This window comes from Salvelinus sp. IW2-2015, linkage group LG14 (assembly GCF_002910315.2).
Source record: "Salvelinus sp. IW2-2015 linkage group LG14, ASM291031v2, whole genome shotgun sequence".
Classification (NCBI taxonomy): Eukaryota; Metazoa; Chordata; class Actinopteri; order Salmoniformes; family Salmonidae; genus Salvelinus; species Salvelinus sp. IW2-2015.
The window spans coordinates 25686370-25708166 of record NC_036854.1 but is presented as its reverse complement, the minus strand read 5'-3'; the positions used below and the strand labels follow the sequence as shown (position 1 = coordinate 25708166).

The window sequence follows — 21797 nt, the reverse complement described above, 5'->3', positions numbered from 1 at the left end:
GGAGAGATCTTTAAAAAAATATATATTTATTGAACCTTTATTTAACTAGGCAAGTCAGTTAAGAAAAAAATATTATTCACAATGACGGCCTACCCCGGTCAAACCCTAACCCAGATGACGCTGGGCCAATTGTGCGCTGCCCTATGGGACTCCCAATCACACACGGTTGTGATAACAGCTGGAATCAAACCAGGGTCTGTAGTAACACCACTAGCACTGAGATGCAGTGCCTTAGACTGCTGCACCACTCGGGAGCCCGGGATCTGTAGAGAAGAATGTGAGAGACTCCCCAAATACAGGTGTGCCAAGCTTGTAGCATCACACCCAAGAAGACTCAAGGCTGTAATCACTGCCAAAGGTGCTTCAACAAACTACTGTGTAAAGCACATATGTCAGAGTCAAGGCCCGCGGGCCACATCCGGCCCGCGAGAAGTTTTTTACGGCCCCTGGGATGATCTTGATTTATTATTAGAACCGGCCCGCAGACCGCAGCAAGCCGGCAGCCGCAGATCTTTTACACGCACCAATACTACATTTCCCACAATGCAACGGTGACGCACCGAGCAGTAGGCTGCTTCATTTCAATATTTTATTGGCACAGCAGTCGTCAGCATCACAGTAAAATTAACTTTCAGATACCCATCAAAAATGGCAAAACGGAAGGTGGACACTGAGAACCGGGGTTTCAAACAAGGTGGGAGTCGGAGTATATGTTCACGGAGGTAGCTGGAAAACCTGTGTGTCTTCTGTGTGGAGAAAGTGTGGCGGTACTGAAAGAGTATAATCTGAGACGACATTATGAAAACGAAACACGCGGACAAAAACAAGAATATGGACATGGAACAAAGGCTACAAAAGCAGAGGAATTAAAACGAGGCCTCAAATCTCGACAGGCTCTGTTCAAAAAAGCCAAATCACAAGGCCAGGCTGCTGTCAAGGCCAGTTTTTATTTTGGCAGAAGAGATCGCTAAATCAGCCCGGCCATTTACGGAGGGGGATTTCATCAAAAACTGCATGATTAAAGTTTGTGACGAAGTTTGCCCAGAAAAAAGGCAACTCTTTTTAAATGTGAGTCGGAGCAGAAACACCATTGCCGAGAGAGTAGACCAGTTAGTCCATCAATCTAAAAGAGCAGCTTTGTGAAAAAGGGAAAAGATTTCATTGCATATTCCTTGGCTGTGGATGAGGCACCGACATTTCTGACATTGCCAGTTGTCAATTTTCATCCGCGGAGTGGACTCCAGCCTAAGCGTGGACAGAGGAGTTTTTGGCTTTACGTCCTATGCATGGCACAACTACGGGGCATGATTTGTATGAAGAGGTGTCAAGATGTGTAAATGAGATGGAGCTGCCTTGGGAAAAACTTGTGGGTTTGACAACCGACGGAGCACCTGCGATGTGTGGACACAGGAGCGGACTGGTGGCGAAGATACGGGAAAAGATGCAAGAGGAAAACGCGACAGGTGAGCTGACAGCTTATCATTGTATCATACACCAGGAGCGTTGTGCGGTAAAGCCTTGAAAATGGAGCATGTAATGAGCATCATCACGCGCACAGTTAACTTTATCAGAGCCAAAGGTTGAATCCCGCCAGTTTCAAGGCATTTCTGACGGATAGAAACGGAGCATGGTGATTTGCCTTATCACACAGAGGTGCGATGGCTAAGCCAGGGAAAGGTGCTTCAAAGATGTTTCGAGCTTCGTGAGGAGATTTGTCTGTCTTGGACAGCAAAGGGAAAAGACACAACACAACTCCGAGACGAAATGTTTCTGTGTGAAAATGGCTTTTCTGTGTGACATTACGAGTCATCTGAATGCAATGAACTTGCAGCTGCAGGGTCGGGATCATGTCATCTCTGATATGTACAGTACAGTGAAGGCATTTAAAACCAAACTGACTCTGTGGGAGACGCAGATGCGGAAAGAAAATTTGAGCCATTCCCAGCTGCCAGACCATGAAAGAGAAGCTCTCTAACAGTGCGTTACCGAGCGCCACAGTTGGCTGATAAAATAGGTATGCTTGCCGCTGACTTTCGACGCCGATTTGCTGACTTTGAAGCACAAAAAAGGCAGGTGGAACTGCTCGTAACCCATTTGCGTGTGACGTGGAAAAGCTCACCACCAACCTCCAAATGGAGTTGATTGACCTCCAATGCAATGATGCACTGAGGGCAAAATATGCGGGCAGTGGGTGCTGCGGAGTTCGCCCGTTTCCTCCCCGACACAAAGCCCCAGCTGCGCATCCAGGCTGCTCAAACGTTGTCTATGTTTGGCAGCACATACCTGTGTGAACAACTGTTTTCTTTGATGAACCTGAACCAAAACATCACACAGAAGTCGACTTACTGCTGAACACCTCCACTCAATTCTGAGGATTTCCTCAGCTCAGAGCCTTACCCCGAACAAAAATTCAATGAACATTCGAACAGTCCGGCCCTCGGCTTGTAGCTAAATTTTTTATTTGGCCCTCCGTCCATTTGACTTTGACACCCCTGGTGTAAAGGGTCTGAATACTTATGTAAATGTCATATTTAAGTTTTTTATTTGCAAACATTTCTAAAAGCCTGTTTTGCTTTGTCATTTTGGGGCATTGTGTTTAGATTGATGAGGGGAAAAAACGATGTAATCCATTTTAGAATGAGGCTGTAACGTAACAAAATGTGGAAAAAGACATGGGGTCTGAATACTTTCTGAATGCACTGTACATGACTACTTACCCTAACATACTTACCTGATCATACTTACCTGGACATACTTACCTGAACATACTTACCTGAAAACTGACCTGAATGCTTACCTGAATATACTTACCTAAATATACTTACCTGAATACTGACCTGGTGACTTACCTTGACATACATACATGAACATACTTACTGATACTTATCTGAATACTTACCGGAACATAATGACCTGAATACTTACTGTACCTGATTACTTACCTTGACATACTTACCTGAACATACCTGAATACTAACCTGAATACTTACAGAACATTGACCAACTCACCTGAATACTTACCTGGACAGACTTATCTGAAAACCTTCCTGAAAACTTATCTGAATACTTACCTGACCATAATTACTTGAATACTTACTTGGACATAATTACCTGAATACTTACCTTGACATAACTACCTGGATATATAGTATTTCCCTGAATAATTACCTGAATACTTACCTTGCCATACCTGAGTACATACTTGTACATTCATAATATACTTAGCTAAATAGTGTAAATTACCTCCAGTTTGCTGGCCAGCCGCCTTTGAAGCCTCTGCTCCTCAGCTTCCATCCTCTGGGTCTGCATCTGCATGTGCTTCAGGATATCCATCTGCATGTGCTTCAGGGAATCCATCTGATAGTGCTTCAGGGTATCCATCTGCATGTGCTTCAGGATATCCATCTGCATGTGCTTCAGGACATCCATCTGCATGTGCTTCAGGATATCCATCTGCATGTGCTTCAGGAAATATACATCCATCTGCATGTGCCTTCAGGGTTCCATCCCATCTGCATGTGCTTCAGGATATTCCATCTGGCATGTGCTTCAGGATATCCATTCTGCATGTGCTTCAGGGTATCCATCGCATGTGCTTCAGGTATCCATATGCATGTGCTTCAGGGATCCATTGCGTGCTTCAGGATATCCATCTGCATGTGCTTAGGATTCATCTGCACGTTGATTTCAGCATCCATCTGCATGTGCTTTCAGGATATCCTCTGCATGTGCTTCAGGATATCCATTGTTGGCTTCAGATATCCATCTTGCATGTGCCTTCAGGATATCCATCTGCATGTGCTTCAGGATATCCATCTGCATGTGCTTCAGGACATCATCTGATAGTGCTTCAGGATATCCCATCTGCATGTGCTTCAGGATATCATCTGCATGTGCTTCAGGCTAATCCATCTGATAGTGCTTCAGGGAATCCATCTGCATTGTGCTTCAGGATATCCATCTGCATGTGCTTCAGGATAATCCATCTGCATGTCTTATCATCACCCAGTGCCTGGGCTTGCCTCCGCTGTACCCGTGCCCCACCATACCCTGTCTGACATTATGCCCAGAAATCTATTCTACCACGCCCATAAATCTGCTCCTTTTATTCTTTGTCGCCCAACGCTCTAGCAGACCAGTTTTGATAGCCTTTTAGCCGCACCTCATTCCTACTACTCCTCTGTTCCTCGGTGATGTGGAGGTAAACCAGGCCCTGCATTCCCCTCACCCTCATTTGTGTTGACTTCTGTGATCGAAAAAGCCTTGGCCTCTGCATGTCAAACATCAGAAGCCTCCTCCCTAAGTTTGCCTTACTCACCGCTTTAGCACACTCTGCAACCCTGATGTCCTTGCCGTGTCCGAATCCTGCTTAGGAAGGCCACCCAAAAATTCTGGGATTTCCATACCAACTATAACACTTTCCGTCAAGATAGAACTGCCCAAAGGGGGAGGAGTGCAATCTACTGCAGAGATAGCCTGCAAAGTTCTGTCATACTTTCCAGGTCTATGCCCAAACAGTTCGAACTTCTATTTTTAAAATTAATCTCTCCAGAATAAGTCTCTCACTGTTCCGCCTGCTACGACCCCCTCAGCCTCCGCTGTGCCTGGACACCATCTGTGAATTGATCGCTCCGCATCTAGCTTCAGAGTTTTGTCTGTTAGGTGACCGTAAACTGGGATATGCTTAACACCCGGCAGTCCTACAATCCAGCTTGATGCCCTCAATCTCACACAATCATCAAGGAACCCAACAGGTACAACCCAAAAGTCCGTAAACATGGGCACCCTATAGACATTATCCTGACCAACATGCCCTCTCAATACACCTCTGCTGTCTTCAATCAAGATCTCAGCGATCACTGCCTCATTGCCTTATCCGCCACGGGTCCGGGGTCAAACGACCACCCCTCATCACTGTCAAATCGCTCCCTAAAACACTTCTGCGAGCAGGCCTTTCTAATCGACCTGGCCGGGTACCCTGGAAGGATATTGACCTCATCCCGTCAGTTGATGGATGCCTGGTCATTCTTAAAAGTTACTTCCTCACCATATTAGAACAAGCATGCTCCGTTCAAAAAATCAGAACCAAGAACAGATATAGCCTTGGTTCACATCCAGACCTGCTGCCCTTCGACCAGCACAAAACATCCTGTGGCGAACTTGCAATAGCATCGAGAGCCCCGCATATGCAACTGTTCGGGAAGTCAGGAACCAATACACGCAGTCAGTCAGGAAAGCAAAGGCCAGCTTTTTCAAGCAGAAATTTGCATCCTGTAGCTCTAACTCCAAAAGTTCTGGGATACTGTGTTAAAGTCCATGGAAAACCAGAGCACCTCCTCCAGCTGCCCCATGCACTGAGGCTAGGTAACACGGTCACCGACTGATAAGTCCGTGTGATACATCGAAACTTCAACAAACATTCTCAATGGCTGGCCATGCCTTCCTCCTGGCGACTCCAACCTTGGCCAACAGCCCCCCCCCCGCTGCTACTCGCCCAAGCCTCCCCAGCTTCTCCTTTACCCATATCCAGATAGCAGATGTTCTGAAAGAGCTGGAAAACCTGGACCCATACAAATCAGCTGGGCTTGACAATCTGGACCCCTATTCTGAAACTGTCCGCCGCCATTGTCGCACCCCCTATTACCAGCCTGTTCAACCTCTCCTTCGTATCATCTGAGATCCCCAAGGATTGGAAAGCTGCCGCGGTCATCCCCTCTTCAAAGGGGGAGACACCCTGGACCCAAACTGTTACAGACCTATATCCATCCTGCCCTGCCTATCTAAGGTCTTCGAAAGCCAAGTCAACAACAGATCACTGACCATCTCGAATCCACCGTACCTTCTCCGCTGTGCAATCCGGTTTCCGAGCCGGTCACGGGTGCACCTCAGCCACGCTCAAGGTACTAAACGATATCATAACCGCCATCGATAAAAGACATTACTGTGCAGCCGTCTTCATCGCACTGGCCAAGGCTTTCGACTCTGTCAATCACCATATTCTTATCGGCAGACTCAGTAGCCTTGGTTTTTTCTAATGACTGCCTTGCCTGGTTCACCAACTACTTTGCAGACAGAGTTCAGTGTGTCAAATCGGAGGGCATGTTGTCCGTCCTCTGGCAGTCTCTATGGGGGTACCACAGGGTTCAATTCTCGGGCCGACTCTTTCTTCTGTATACATCAATGATGTTGCTCTTGCTGCGGGCGATTCCCTGATCCACCTCTACGCAGACGACACCATTCTATATACTTCCGGCCCTTCCTTGGACACTGTGCTATCTAACCTCCAAACGAGCTTCAATGCCATACAACACTCCTTCCGTGGCTCCAACTGCTCTTAAACGCTAGTAAAACCAAATGCATGCTTTCAACCGTTCGCTGCCTGCACCCGCACGCCCGACTAGCGTCGCCACTCTGGACGGTTCTCGACCTAGAATGTGTGGACATCTATGGGTACCTGGGTGTCTGGCTAGACTGCGGGCTCTCCTTCCAGACTCATGCGGACATCTCCAATCCAAATAAATCAAGAATCGCTTTCTGTTCCGCAACAAGGCCTCCTTCGCTCACGCCGCAAACTTGCCCTAGTGGAACTGACTGTCCTACCGATCCTCGACTTCGGCGATGTCATCTACAGAATAGCTTCCAATACTCTACTCAGCAAACTGGATGCAGTTTATCGCAGTGCCATTCGTTTTGTTACTAAGCACCTTATACGACCCACCACTGCGACCTGTATGCCTAGTCGGCTGGCCTCGCTACATGTTCGTCGTCAGACCCACTGGCTCCAGGTCACTCTACAAGGCTATGCTAGGTAAAGTGCGCCTTATCTCAGTTCACTGGTCACGAAGGCTACACCCACCCGCAGCACGCGCTCCGCAGGTGTATCTCACTGATCATCCCTAAAGCCAAAACCTCATTTGGACGCCTTTCCTTCCAGTTCTCTGCTGCCTGCGACTGAACGAATTGCAAAAATCTCTGAAGTTGGAGACTTTTATCTCCCTAACAACTTTAAAAATCTGCTATCCGAGCAGCTAACCGATCGCTGCAGCTGTACATAGTCCATCTGTAAACTACCCACCAATTTACCTACCTCACCCCCATACTGCTTTTATTTATTTACTTTTCTGCTCTTTTGCACACCAGTATCTCTTCTTGCACATGATCATCTGATGATTTATCACTCCAGCTTGTTAATCTGCTAAATTGTAATTATTCGATTTATTGCCTACCTCATGCCTTTTGCACACATTGTATATAGATTCCCTTTTTTTTCTACCATGTTATTGACTTGTTTATTGTTTACTCCATGTGTAACTCTGTGTTGTCTGTTCACACTGCTATGCTTTATCTTGGCCAGGTCGCAGTTGCAAATGAGAACTTGTTCTCAACTAGCCTACCTGGTTAAATAAAGGTGAAATTAAAAAAATTAAAAAATGTGCTTCAGGGAATCCATCTGATAGTGCTTCAGGATATCCATCTGCATGTGCCTCAGGATATCCATCTGCATGTGCTTCAGGATATCCATCTGCTTGTGAGCCAGTTTCTTCTTGAGGACTTCCATCCTTCTCCAAGTGGCATTGACCACCTTTCTATCCACACACCTGAACGTTTGCACCAGTTTGTCTCTCATGTTTTCCCAGTGCTTCTTTCTGTCCTGAAACTCATTATGATTGCTCTCCTTTTCACACATATGCACATTCAGAGCATCCCTCTTTTCAGCCATACTCCTGTAATTGTCTCTCGTGATATCAGGTAGCCTAGCATTTAGAGAGGCGAGCCACTTCGAATCCCGGGTCCAATGGGAAAAGTCTGGTGGGAAGCTAGCAACGGGAGGGTTGCTGGAATCAAAGCCTAGATGCCATTGCCTGCCGTTGTGCTCTTGAGCATGGCACTTAACCCCGCAAAACAACATCTCCCGGGGCACCTCTCCAAAACCTCTATATGTTTGTCCTGTATGTGTGTCTTTTGGAGGGGTTAGGTTAAAAAGTGGAAGTAAACTTTTGGTTGGACCTTGTGTGTAATTGACCAATAAAGTGACGTTAATCTTCATGGGAATGAATCCGCAACAGATGTGTAAAACTCCTGCAGAGACATGGGAGAGATCAACTACATCAAAACCATACTCACTTTCGCTCTTATCTCTGCTAATGGTGAAGAATCACATGCTCAAACTTGTCAATGGCAAACATTATCAAGCCTTTGGTTCAGAATCTCAAGATTGGATGAAGGTTGTTCAAAATACGTTCTGGAACAATCCGCCAGAGAGAGCGAAAAGACACTTGAACCATCTGACGCTTGCCCAGTGAGGACTGAAAGTACATTCAGAATATGGCGACAAGTAATCATGGCAACAAATTAACCAAACATTACAAATTCTAGGGTCGCTTAGATACGAAACGCAAATCCTTCGCAACAGTGCTTTATAAATTATAATACAAATTCACGCTTTTCTAGGAAAAACATGTAAAAGCCTTAGCAACTAAGTTACTATGTAGTAACTTACAGAAGTATTTTTTTTTAAATCTATGATTGTACAGTTAGAATTTTAACTTTTATACTGTACCTGTTCTGACTTCTATGTTTTTTGTGACAGTCACCACACAAGGTTCCCTCTCAGGAAAATAAAACGCATTTTGAATTTAAAATTGCAATATGTCACTTTTTTGGGGCGACCCGACCAACTTCACATATAAATGTGTGTTATAGATCTGTCATTCTCATTGAAAGCAAGTTCAATGATCTGTTCTATTATCTCTATTTCTATGCTCCTCGTTCTTAAGTTACATTTTTGCATCTTTTACTTTCGGTTTTGTACACCAGATTCAAAAAGCTGAAAATACAATATTTTTGGCTATGGAAAATATATTTCACAGTGGTTTAGATGGTACAATGATTCTTTACACTATACTTGTGCGTTTTGTCACATAAACTGAAATTAGGCAAACTATTAGAATTTTAGCAACCAGGAAATGGCAGAATGATTTCTGCGTAGTGCACATTTAACTGAATTCCATTGGATGACCTAGTTGAGCTTTCTTGACTCACGCTCAGCTGCATATAACCACAGGGCGGCAACGAAGCCCATCTTGCAGAAGATGTTCAAAGGATGCATCCTTTTAAATCTGCCCCCCCCCCATCTCTTCCTCTCTCTCTGCTACCTCCTCCTACCTCCGGCCTACCCTCTCAGCCAGAGGAACCATGGAGCACCCCTGTGCGCGCCCCTCCCACGGAGGCATCGCCCACTGACGATGAGGATGCTGATGAGATCTCGGGTCAGGACGTGGAGCTGACTGCAGAGAGAGGTGAGAGATGTGAGGGAGAGCGAGAGACATGGAGGTAGACTGTGCATAACACTGCATGAATATATTATTATAATTATTATTATTATAATCCCTTGTGGTGTTGTAATGAAGAGCCACCAGGGGGCGATAAAACATGGTAAGAAAACAGAGCCATATTCATGTGTTGAGACTGTTGTTTCTTTGGTCACAGGACCAAGTCGGACTGCGAATGCAGACTATAGACCAAACAGTGTAAGTATGAGTTGTTGACGGATTTAAGAGAATGCAACTGAAGACCTATAATGTGTTACCTGCTCTATAGTAATGATGTGTATAAACCCTGGATTGATGATGCTACCGCAATATGCAATGACCAATGAGAGGCTTAGAAGCCACCGGCCTCCATATTGATACTCCCCAGAAGAAGCAGTACTCCATAGGAATGAATGGAATTTTTACAGTATTTCAATAAAATGTTTCAAGGACAAAATTACATGTATTTATTTGTTGTAGTGGAGACAGTAACATTAGTCCTCTCAACAACAAAAAAAATGTATTTAAGGAATATGTTTTTACATTATTTGTTTTATGTTCAGGTCACAAAATATAATTTAAAAGTTAGAATTAAGGTGTTTATAATAGAATATACTTGTCAAAAACGAATGTAGACATTAATAAATGCATTTCTATATCTTCCAACATCTTTTTACAATGGAGGAGGAGTAACAAGATGGCTGTGCAGTGGCTTCCAAACAGCGGCACCTGGCAGTCATCTAGGGTTAATACATATCATTGATAGTACCTGACCAGCCATCAAACAAATCATTGTTTGCCAATATACCACACCAACCACACTATAATGTTCTGCATGGTGTGACTCTCTCTCTCTCTTCTCTCTCTCTCTCTCTCTCTCTCTCTCTCTCTCTCTCGCTCTCTCTCTCTCTCTCTCTCCTCTCTCTCTCTCTCTCTCCAGGGGACTTCCAGTCAGAAAGGAGAGCAAGGAGATCCAGGGCCAGCTGGCCCCCTGGCTCCCCCGGGCCCCCAGGACCACACAGTTCGTCAAGCCATGGCTTTTCTGGGGGAGTGCCAGGACCAGGGGCTCCAGGGGCCCCCAGGACCAGCAGGAACACCCGGTAACGACGGCCAGCCAGTAAGAACCTGTTTGTTACACAACATCCCCTCCCCTTCACCCCCTATTGGTCATGTTGATCAGCACTGTATTGTAATTGGCACAATTGAAAATCCCAGTTGTATCTGGTTACGGCCGATTCATTAGTTTTCTCTCACTCCTAGACATTTATGTGGTTTGGCCCGGCAGGCGTATTTTTCACCAAAATAGTTCAGTTCCATTGGTGTTCTCTCTCTTTAATTCTGCTATTGACTCCTTTTAATGCCATTTAGGTGGTTTCATGCCCACAGCCAGTGGCCATGATGACGGCTGATTGTTACCCATTCAGTGGTTTTAGAATAGCAGTTTTTTTATGTACGTTTTTTGGGGTCAGAAAAGTTTTCTATACAATACAGTCAACAGTTTGGACACACCTACTCATTCAAGGGGTTTCTTTATTTTTACTATTTTCTACATTGTAGAATAATAGTGAAGACATTAAAACTATGAAATAACACATATGGAATCATGTAGTAACCAAAAAAGTGTTAAACAAATTAAAATGTTCAATAAAGATAAACCACCTGGTATTGACAACTTAATCGGAAAGCTAATGAGAATGGTAGCAGACTATATTGCCACTCCTATTTGTCATCATTTTAATCAGAGTCTGGAGAATTTTCTTTTTCTTCTGACCTGGAGTGAAGCCAAAGTCATTCCGCTACCCAAGAATGGTAAAGCACCCTTTACTGGTTCTAACAGCCAACCAATCAGCTTGCTGCCGACGCATAGCAAAGTTTTGCCCAAAAAAATGGTTTGACCAAATACAATTATATTTCTCTGTAAACAAATTAACAACAGACTTTCAGCATGCTTATAGTGAAGGGCACTCAACATGTACTACACTGACACAAATGACTGATGTTTGGTTGAAAAAAATGGAAAATAAGTAGATTGTGGGAGCTGTACTGTTAGATTTCTGTGCAGCCTTTGATATTATTGACTGTAACGTGTTGTTGAAAAAGCATAGAGTACCAGTCAAAAGTTTGGATACACCTACTTATTCAAGGGTTTTTCTTATTTTTTACTATTTTCTACATTGTAGAATAATAGTAAATACATCAAATCTTTGAATAACACATATGGAATCATGTAGTAACCAAAAAAGTGGTAAACAAATCAAAATATATTTGAGATTTGAGATTCCTCAAAGTAGCCACCCTTGGCCTTGATGACAGCTCTGCACACTCTTGGCATTCTCTCAACCAGCTTCACTTGGAATGCTTTTCCAACAGTCTTGAAGGAGTTCCACATATGCTGAGCACTTGTTGTCTGCTTTTCCTTCACTCTGCGGCCCAACTCATCCCAAACCATCTTAATTGGATTGCAGTTGGGTGATTGTGGAGGCTAGGTCGTCTGATGCAGCACTCCATCACTCTCCTTCTTAGTCAAATAGCCCTTACACAGCCCGGAGGTGTGTTGGGTCATTGTCCTGTTGAAAAACAAATTATAGCCCCACTAAGCGCAAACCTGATGGGATGGAATATCGCTGCAGAATGCTGTGGTAGCCATGCTGGTTAAGTGTGCCTTGAATTCTAAATAAATCACAGACAGTGTCAACAGCAAAGCAACCCCACACCATCACACCTCCTCCTCCATGCTTTATTGTGGGAACCACACATGCAGAGATTACCGGTCACATACTCTGTGTCTCACAAAGACACGGCGGTTAGAACCAACAATCTCAAATTTGGCCTCATCAGACCAAAGGACAGATTTCCACCGGTCTAATGTCCATTTCTCATGTTTCTATGCTCAAGCAKGTCTCTTCTTCTTATTGGTGTCCTTTAGTAGTGGTTTCTTTGCAGCAATTCAACCATGAAGGCCTGATTCATGCAGTGTCCTCTGAACAGTTGATGTTGAGGTGTGTCTGCTACTTGAACTCTGTGAAGCATTTATTTGGGCTGGAATCTGAGGTGCAGTTAACTCTAATGAACGTATCTTCTGCAGCAGAGGTAACTCTGGGTCTTCCTTTCCTGTGGCGGTCCTCATGAGAGCCAGTTTCATCATAGCGCTTGATTGTTTTTGCGACTACATTTGAAGAAACTTTCAAAGTTCTTGAAATGTTCCGGATTGACTGACCTTCATGTTTTTGCTTGTTTGAGCTGTTCTTGCCATAATAAGGACTTGGTCTTTTACCAAATAGGGCTATCTTCTGCTTACCACCTTTACCTTTTCACAACACAACTGATTGGCTCAAACAAATTAAGGAAATGTACTTTTAACAAGGCACACCTGTTAATTGAAATGCATTCCTCATGAAGCTGGTTGAGAGTGCCAAGAGTATGAAAAGCTGTCATCAAGGCAAAGGGTGGCTACTTTAAAGAATCTCAAATCTAAAACACTTTTTTGGTTACTATATGATTCCATATTTGTTATTTCATAGTTTCGATGTCTTCACTATTATTCTATAATGTAGAAAATATTAAAAATAAAGAAAAACCCTTGAATGAGTAGGTGTGTCCAAACTTTTGACCGGTACTGTACAGTGTTTAATTGCTATATTGTAATTACTTCGCCACCATGGCCTATTTATTGCCTTAACTCCCTTATCCTACCTCGTTTGCACATGGTGTATATAGACTTTTTCTACTGTATTATTGACTGTATGTTTGTTTATTCCATGTGTAACTCTGTGTTGTTGTACGTGTCGAACTGCTTTGCTTTATCTTGGCCAGGTCGCAGTTGTAAATGAGAACTTGTTCAATTAGCCTACCTGGTTAAATAAAGGTGAAATAAATAATCTAAAAAGCTGTATATGTTGTTTTGTGTTCTCTAGGGCAGTGGAGGGATAGACGGAAACCTTGTGAGTATTCTTCATGCTTGTCATTGTTCATTGTGACTTATCTTCAAACGTTCATCATTACTAGACTTAAACATCTCTGAGCTGAGATCACTATAGGCCTACTGCATTGTGGGAATTATAGTTTTATTCAATTGCTAACAAGCATCGGTCAATATTGAAGCCACTTTTTCAAAACTCTTCACAGTCTTCATTACCAACATGCATCTTGGCCAAACAGTTAATCTCACCTCCAAAACTCACTCAAACAACCAAAACACTTCATACATATCTCAAAATAAGCTCGTTCGACCAGAACACTGGCAACAGTTCTCACTCAGAAAGCATACGTTGTCACTCATAACGCACTGACCTAAAAAACACTAACAGTGAACATTACATAGGTTATTAACTTTTCTCTTTGAAGTTTGAATGATTTTTTCACATAAATCAGTATTTCATTATAGAATAAGAATAACACCCTTTGACTGTATCGACTGTACTAAAGTATATGTAACAAGAATGAATCAAAAATGCATCCATTTGCTTCAATAGCCTTTATTTGACTTGTGAAAAATGTAAAGTTGAAACAAAAAAACAAATTCCTGAAATTCCAATAATAATAATTTAAATAAAACATCAACATGTATAATATAATCACTCATACTGTACGGTACTGTGAGGGTTCTAGTTCTCATCAACATGTATAGTATAACACTCATACTGTACAGTACTGTGGGGTCCTACGTTCTCATCGCAACATGTATAGTATAAATTCATCATACTGTACAGTACTGTTGAGGGTTCTAGTTCTCATCAACACTGTATAGTATAACACTCATACTGTGAGTACTGTGAGGGTTTCGTATTTCTCATCAACAGATGTATAGTAGTAACACTCATGATGTACAGTACTGTGAGGGTTCTAGTTCTCATCAACATGTATAGTATAACACTCATACTGTACAGTACTGTGAGGGTCCTATTTTCTCATCAACATGTATAAGTATAAATCACTCATACTGTACAGTACTGTGAGGGTCCTATTTATCATCAACATGTAAGGTATAATCTCTCATACTGTACAGTACTGTGAGGGTTCTAGTTCTCATCAACATGTAATAGTATAACACTCATACTGTACAGTACTGTGAGGGTCTAGTTTTCATCAACATGTATAGTATATAAATCACTCATACACAGTAAGCTGTGCAGGCGTCTATTTATCATCAACATGTATAGTAATCACTCTCTGCATTCACTGTACAGGTACTGTGTGAGGGTTCTAGTTATCATCAACAATGTTATAGTATAACACTCATCTGTTACAGTACTGTGAGGGTTCTAGGTTCTCATCAACATGTTATAGTTATAACACTCATACTGTACAGTACTTGTGAGGGTCCCTATTTATCATCAACATGTATATGTATAATCTCTCATACCTGTACAGTACTGTGAGGGGTCTAGTTCTCATCAACATGTATAGTATAACACTCATACTGTACAGTACTGTGGGGTTTCAGTTTCTCATCCAACACTGTATGTATAAATCCACTCTCTACTGTACAGTACTGTGAGGGTTCTAGTTCTCATCAACATGTATAGTATAGAATCACTCAATCTGTACAGTACGTGAGGGTCCTATTTATCATCAACATGTATAGTATAATCTCTCTACTGTACAGTACTGTGAGGGTTCCTAGTTATATAACATGTATAGTATAATCCATCATACTGGTAAGTACTGGAGGGTCCTATTTATCATCAACATGTAATAGTATAATCTCTCATACTGTACAGTAAAAACTGTGGAGGGGTCTAGTTCTCATCAACATGTTATAGTATACACACTCATACGTTACAGTACTGCTGAGGGGTCTAGTTCTCTCTCTCTCCTGCATTTGGCCACAAGTTTCTCATCACATCAACCATTCATGTCTTCCTCTGGGCGATGCATCTTGGAAGTATTCTCTGGATTGTCTAATCCACACCTGGCAAGTCTCAGGAGAAAGTGGTCTCTAACACCGCATCCTGGCGTGTCCACACTGGCTCTTCAGGAGAAGTGTCCTCTACACCCTGGCAGTCTTCAGAGAAGTGTCTCTACCCCTGTGTAGTCTTCAGGAGAAGTGCTTCACACCCTGGCAAGTCTTTCAAGGAGAAGTGTCCCTCCACACCCCGTGGGCAGTCTTCAGAGAAGTGTCTCCGACACCCTGGCACGTCTTCAGGAGAAATTTTTTTTGTGTGCTCCACCTTCCCTGGCTAGTCTTCAGGAGAAGTGTCTCCACACCTGGTGCAGTCTTCAGGCAGAATGTCTCCAATCCTGGCAGCTTCAGGAGAAGTGTCTCCACACCCTGGCAGTCTTCAGGAGACGTGTTCCAGCACACCCCTGTTTCCAGTCTCAGGGAGAAAGTGTCTCCACACCCCTGGCAGTCTCAGGCAGAAGTGGTCTCCAACCCTGGGCAGTCTTCAGGAGAAGGTGTCTTCTCACATCCTGGCAGTCTTTCAGGAGAAGTGTCTCCACACCCTGGCAGTCTTCAGGAGAAGTGTTCTCCACACCCTGGCAGTCTCAGGGAGTCTCCACACCTCCTGGCAGTCTTCAGGAGTAAGTGGGGTCTCACACCCTGGCAAGTCTTCAGGAAAGAAGTGTCCTCAGCACCCTGGCAGTCTTCAGGAGACAGTGTCCTCCCACACCCTGGCTCAGTCTTCAAGGAGAAGTGGTCTCCAACACCCTGGCAGTCCTTCAAAGGAGAAGTGTCCTCGCAACCACTGGCAGTCTTCAGGAGCAAGTGTCTCTACACCCTGGCAGTCTCAGGTGAAGTGTCTCCACACCACCCTGGCCAGGTCTTCAGGAGATAGTGTTCCACACCTGGCAGGTCTGTCAGAAATGTGTCTCCACGCCTGGCAGTCTTCAGGACGTTAACATGTTTTGCTGGTCTCAGGATTCCTCCACCCCGCATTCATGGCATCCATAAGATCATCTGGTCATGTGGATGGTGGTCATCAAAACGTTTCCACGCTTCACGCAGAAGACAGACTCCTCTATGGGGTTTAGGAAGGAGGATATGGAGGCAGGAACTAGTACTGTACGATACCCTGGGATGTGTAGTAAACCGCATCTGTGACTGCGCGCGTGGTGGAATGCACCACGATCATCCCACACAACAACGAAGGTAGGGAGTTTCTTGCCCCTCTCTCATCCGCTGTACAAGTCGCATTATGCATGGTCATCCAGAAAATAAAATGAGCCTCTCTGTATTGTAGAGGCCATGAGTGGTTTGTGTAACAAGCAACTTCATTGGACAGTGCTGCACACGATTGATGTTAGCTCCTCTCTGGCCTGGACATCCAGTCTGCTCTCTGTCCAAGCATTTTTCTTCTCTGTGGCGTGTTTTTTACCAGGTTGAATCAGCTGCTCATCCCCAAAGATGAATGTTGTCCAGTTTGCCTGGCTTCCATCTCCATTACTCTACAAATACAGTAAATCCACAGTTTTACAGTTCTTTACATTATGCTGGGCTGTGTATGTACCTCTGTTTGGTTTTTGAACAGACATCTTACTGGACATATTGATACCAGAGTTCTTTCACAACGTTCCCCGTTTCTCTCAAAGGGTACAATGTACACAGCTTCATCCTTATTTGAGGTTCCTCTCAGACTCTGGCAACCTGTCGTTGTGCTGACCGGGTATTCACATTCCCAATGGGGATGCTAGTCTGCAGCATTGCTGTCCCGGAATGGACCAACAGTTTTATTGCATTGTGGCAATTATCATGTCAAGCAATGTCAATTTCCTGCGCATCTGATACTAGTCTGCCTCTCCTCCTGTGGAGGCAACCTTTGATCCAACTGAGGAAAAGCTAAACAGGCCAATATACACTGCTCAAAAAAAAAAAGGGAACACTTAAACAACACAATGTAACTCCAAGTCAATCACACTTCTTGAAATCAAACTGTCACTTAGGAAGCAACACTGATTGACATAAATTTCACATGCTGTTGTGCAAATGGAATAGACAAAAGGTGGAAATTATAGGCAATTAGCAAGACACCCAAAAAAGGAGTGATTCTGCAGGTGGTGACCACAGACAACTTCTCATTCCTATGCTTCCTGGCTGATGTTTTGGTCACTTTTGAATGCTGGCGGTGCTCTCACTCTAGTGGTAGCATGAGACGGAGTCTACAACCCACACAAGTGGCTCAGGTAGTGAAGTTCATCCGGATGGCACATCAATGCGAGCTGTGGCAAAAAGGTTTGCTGTGTCTGTCAGCGTAGTGTCCAGAGCATGGAGGCGCTACGAGAGAGACAGGCAGTACATCAGGAAGACGTGGAGGAGCCGTAGGAGGGCAACAACCCAGCAGCAGGCCCGCTACCTCCGCCTTTGTGCAAGGAGGTGCACTGCCAGAGCCTGCAAAATGACCTCCAGCAGGCCACAAATTGTGCCATATGTCAGCATATGGTCCTCACAAGGGGTCTGAGGATCTCATCTCGGTACCTAATGGCAGTCAGGCTACCTCTGGCTGAGCACATGGAGGGTGGTGCGGCCCCACAAAGAAATGCCACCCCACACCATGACTGACCCATCGGCCAAACCGGTCATCGCCTGGAGGATTTGCAGGCAGGCAGAACATTCTCCACGGCGTCTCCAGACTCTGTCACGTCTGGCACATGTGGCTCATGTGTCTCACTCGTGAACTCTGCGCTTCCACTCTGTGAACTGTTCTCCGGCTTCTCCACGCAATTCGCCCCGCCGCGGAACACCAGCGCAAACATGGATATACCACGTGGGCTCGGTGCTCTCTGCACACACACACCCACACCACCACGGCAACACTTGCACCTACCACACACACGCGGAGGTGGTTCCACTCCGGTAGTACCCTACCCGTGGCCTCGCTCTTCGCAGGGGCATTCGTTGGCGCTCGGGCCCTCGACCCGCCATGCCTAGGCAGGCCATCGGTCGCCCTTCCCCCCCAAGGGGACCGTGAGCCATCACACGGCCCTCGCGTTCTGGTTTTCAGCGCTGCCCGCGCCGTACCCGCACCCACGTCGCTATCGCATGTGGCCTCGAGTTGAGATGTGACAGCTGTATGGAGGAGTGTAATGCTGAGCACAGGGCGCAGTGGCGAATTTAGCCAATCTTGGTGTTCTCATGGCAAATGCCCAAACGTCCCTGCACGGTGGCTGGGCCCTGAAGCAACAACCCCCACCTTCGTGGACGTCGGGACCTCATACCACCCTCATGGAGTCTGTTTCTGACCGTTTGAAGGGGCGAACCACATGCAACAATTTGCTGGCCTGCTGGAGTCATTTTTTGCAGGGCCTCTGGCAGTGCACCTCCTTGCAACCCAAAGGCGGAGGCTAGCGGTCCTGCTGCTGGTTGTTGCCCTCCTTACGGGCCCTCCTCCACGGTCTCTGATGTACTGGCCTGTCTCCTGGTAGCGCCTCCATGCTCTGGACACTACGCTGACAGACACCACAGCAAAACCTTTTTGCCACAGCTCGCATTGATGTGCCATCCTGGATGAACTACAGCTACCTGAGCCACTTGTGTGGGTTGTTGTGACTCCGTCTCATCAATGCTACCACTAGGGTGAGAGCACCGCCAGCATTCAAAAGTGACCAAAACATCAGCCAGGAAGCATAGGAACTGAGAAGTTGTCTGTGGTCACCACCTGCAGAATCACTCCTTTTTTGGGGGTGTCTTGCTAATTGCCTATAATTTCCACCTTTTGTCTATTCCATTTGCACAACAGCATSTGAAATMTATTGTCAATCAGTGTTGCTTCCTAAGTGGACAGTTTGATTTCATAGAAGTGTGATTGACTTGGAGTTACATTGTGTTGTTTAAGTGTTCCCTTTATTTTTTTGAGCAGTGTATTTCAAAATGTCGTATTGATGCTGTTGAACGCTGCAAATGTGTTTACAAAGAGAGACCGTGGTTTACAACATGCTTAAACCGGCCTCTCTCAAAGAGAGACCGTGGTTTACAACATGCTTAAACCGGCCTCTCTCAAAGAGAGACCGTGGTTTACAACATGGTCAGTAATTGTGGCTCTTATCTCATCAGAGACCACCGCTCTTGGTCTTCCTGTCCTTTGTCCTCCAACACATTCTCCCTCTCCCTGTCACTCTTCTTTCCCCACCAACCTGTCTTCCTTGATCCATGTTTCCAAACTAAATTATTCTGAAGCAGTCCTCTTTTGTCTGTTTTGTAACGAGACTAAAAACAGGACACTTGGGTAGGCTTTCACCTGAAATTGCAATCAGCTGTGTTTGGAATGATTAAGTATTCTGCTGAGATTTTCTATATGTTTCAATCTGGTTACTGCAGAAATGCACGACATTTGCCATCATTCTGTTTTGAATGTGTTTTTAACAGTTTTGGAAACAGTGTTTTAGCATTTGAAAACATGTGATGCAAATATATAGCTGAGCAGGTGGTGGAGTATGAATGAGAAAATAGTTTGTGGATTTCAGAGAATGTGGTCATTGAACGCATTTTGTGTGAAAGGAATTAAAATGATTCACAGTTTGGTTCATATACACTTCTGTTTCGCTGACCCTGTGAAGAGTTTTGACCATGTGACTTCAGTTTTGACCAATGCATGTGAGCAATTGTTAAAAACTGTAAACTATTTTTATATACAATAGTGTACAGAGTATTGCATTTTATTCTGAATCTCCAACCAATAGGCCCTACCGAGACTTGACTTTGTTGTTCTGCTATTTACAGTAACTCCCACACTCTCTTTATCTCAAGAACACAAATATTCTCATTCCACTGTAAACACACCACAGCGTCTTAGACGCACACAACCGATACTTCACATGTGTACACCAGACCCTCTGTTGTTATGATAGTTACCCTACACCAGACCCAGTCCCTAAGCCAACTACGGAGGAAAGTGGGATGCAGTCATTTTGGAAAGTGGGATGCAGTCATTTTGGAAATGTTTTACAAAAATGAGGAAAGTTGAGTCATTGTTTATTTACAACTCACGTCCCTGGATGTCAGAGATGAGCGATGGAGAGGGGATATTCTACGGTGGTTCCTCTAGGGGTCTTTGATCTGCATCTGTGCGTTTCGATTGGTGAAACGAGAGCACCTGCTCACCTGTGGGTTTGATCAACTCTGAAGCCCAGGTCCTGACCTCTGTGTGAAGAGATACGGGGTGCTGCGCACATGTGGGGTACATCTGTGTGTGTGTGTGTGTGTGTGTGTGTGTGTGTGTGTGTGTGTGTGTGTGTGTGTGTGTGTGTGTGTGTGTGCTGTGTGTGTGTGTGTGTGTGTTGTGTGTGGTTTGTGGTGGTTGCGTGCGTGCGTGCGTGCGTGCGTGCGTGCCGTGCGTGCGTGCGTGCGTGCGTGCGGCGTGCGTGCGTGCGTGCGTGCGTGCGTGCGTGCGTGCGTGCGTGCGTGCGTGCGTGCGTGCGTGCGTGCGTGCGTGCGTGCGTGCGTGCGTGCGTGCGTGCGTGCGTGCGTGCGTGCGTGCGTGCGTGGCGTGCGGTGCGTGCGTGCGTGGCGTGCGTGCGTGCGTGCGTCGTGCGTGCGTGCGGTGCGTGCGTGCGTGCGTGGTGCGTTGGTCATACAGGTGCTTCAGAGAGGGGTTGATAACTGTTATAGTGAAACCGGCTGCATGATTCTTTTTGGACATTGTGTTTTATGGAGTGATATAACTCTGGAAGGAAGGGCCCATCAATCCAATCTTCCACTCCTGTCGGTCCACCAATCTGTTGAAAAGCCTACGTTAACTGTACACGACCCATGTGGATATCTTCATAGTGTTTTCCCCATCAGCCATTCTCATGTTGATAATCTCATCGTGTGTTGCCTTCCACAGGGAGAAAACTGGAGCTCAGGGATTCCCAGGCTTGCCAGGAGATCCTGGTCCCAAAGGAGACAAGGTGCAACATCACACACTGTCTAACCTCCTTTCACTGATGCAGACGGTATATGACGTTCTAATGGCCTATAGGTTTTAGCTCCACTATCGATGATAGTTCAACGGTGCTCTACTTTATTGCAATTGTTTTGCTCTGGCCAAACACCAACATCAGGGCTGGCGATTAATTACATCAAGGGCTGGCGATTAATTACATCAAGGGCTGGCGATTAATTACATCAAGGGCTGGCAATTAATTACATCAAGGGCTGGCGATTAAATACATCAAGGGTTGCGATTAATTACATCAAGGGCTGGCGATTAATTACATCAAGGCTGGCGATTAATTACTTCAAGGGCTGCATAATAACATCAAGGGCTGGCGATTAATTACATCAAGGGCTGGCGATTAATTACATCAATGGCTGGCGAATTAATTACATCGCCAGCCCTTGATGTAATTAATCGCCAGCCCTTGTGTTGGTGTTTGGGCCAGAGCAAACAATTGCAATAAGGTAGATCACCGTTGAACTATCTCATCGATAGTGGAGCTAAAACAAGGGCTGGCGATTATTAACTTCAAGGGCTGGCGATTAATTACTTCAAGGGCTGGCGATTAATTACAAGGTGCTAATCAAAGGGCTGGCGATTAATTTACTTCAAGGGCTGGGCAATTAATATACTT

At 45.0% G+C, this 21797-nt stretch overlaps 1 protein-coding gene across 1 annotated transcript in view; it reads left to right on the top strand.

The window, feature by feature from the left end:
• Nucleotides 1-18381: 18381 nt before the first annotated feature.
• LOC111973466 (collagen alpha-1(XV) chain-like) overlaps nt 18382-21797 on the top strand; it is a 48598-nt gene continuing 45182 nt past the window's right edge. The window contains exons 1-2 of the mRNA XM_070446784.1: nt 18382-18476; nt 21071-21134. Coding sequence (XP_070302885.1) covers nt 18382-18476; nt 21071-21134 — 159 coding nt within the window. The remainder of the gene's footprint in view (nt 18477-21070; nt 21135-21797) is intronic.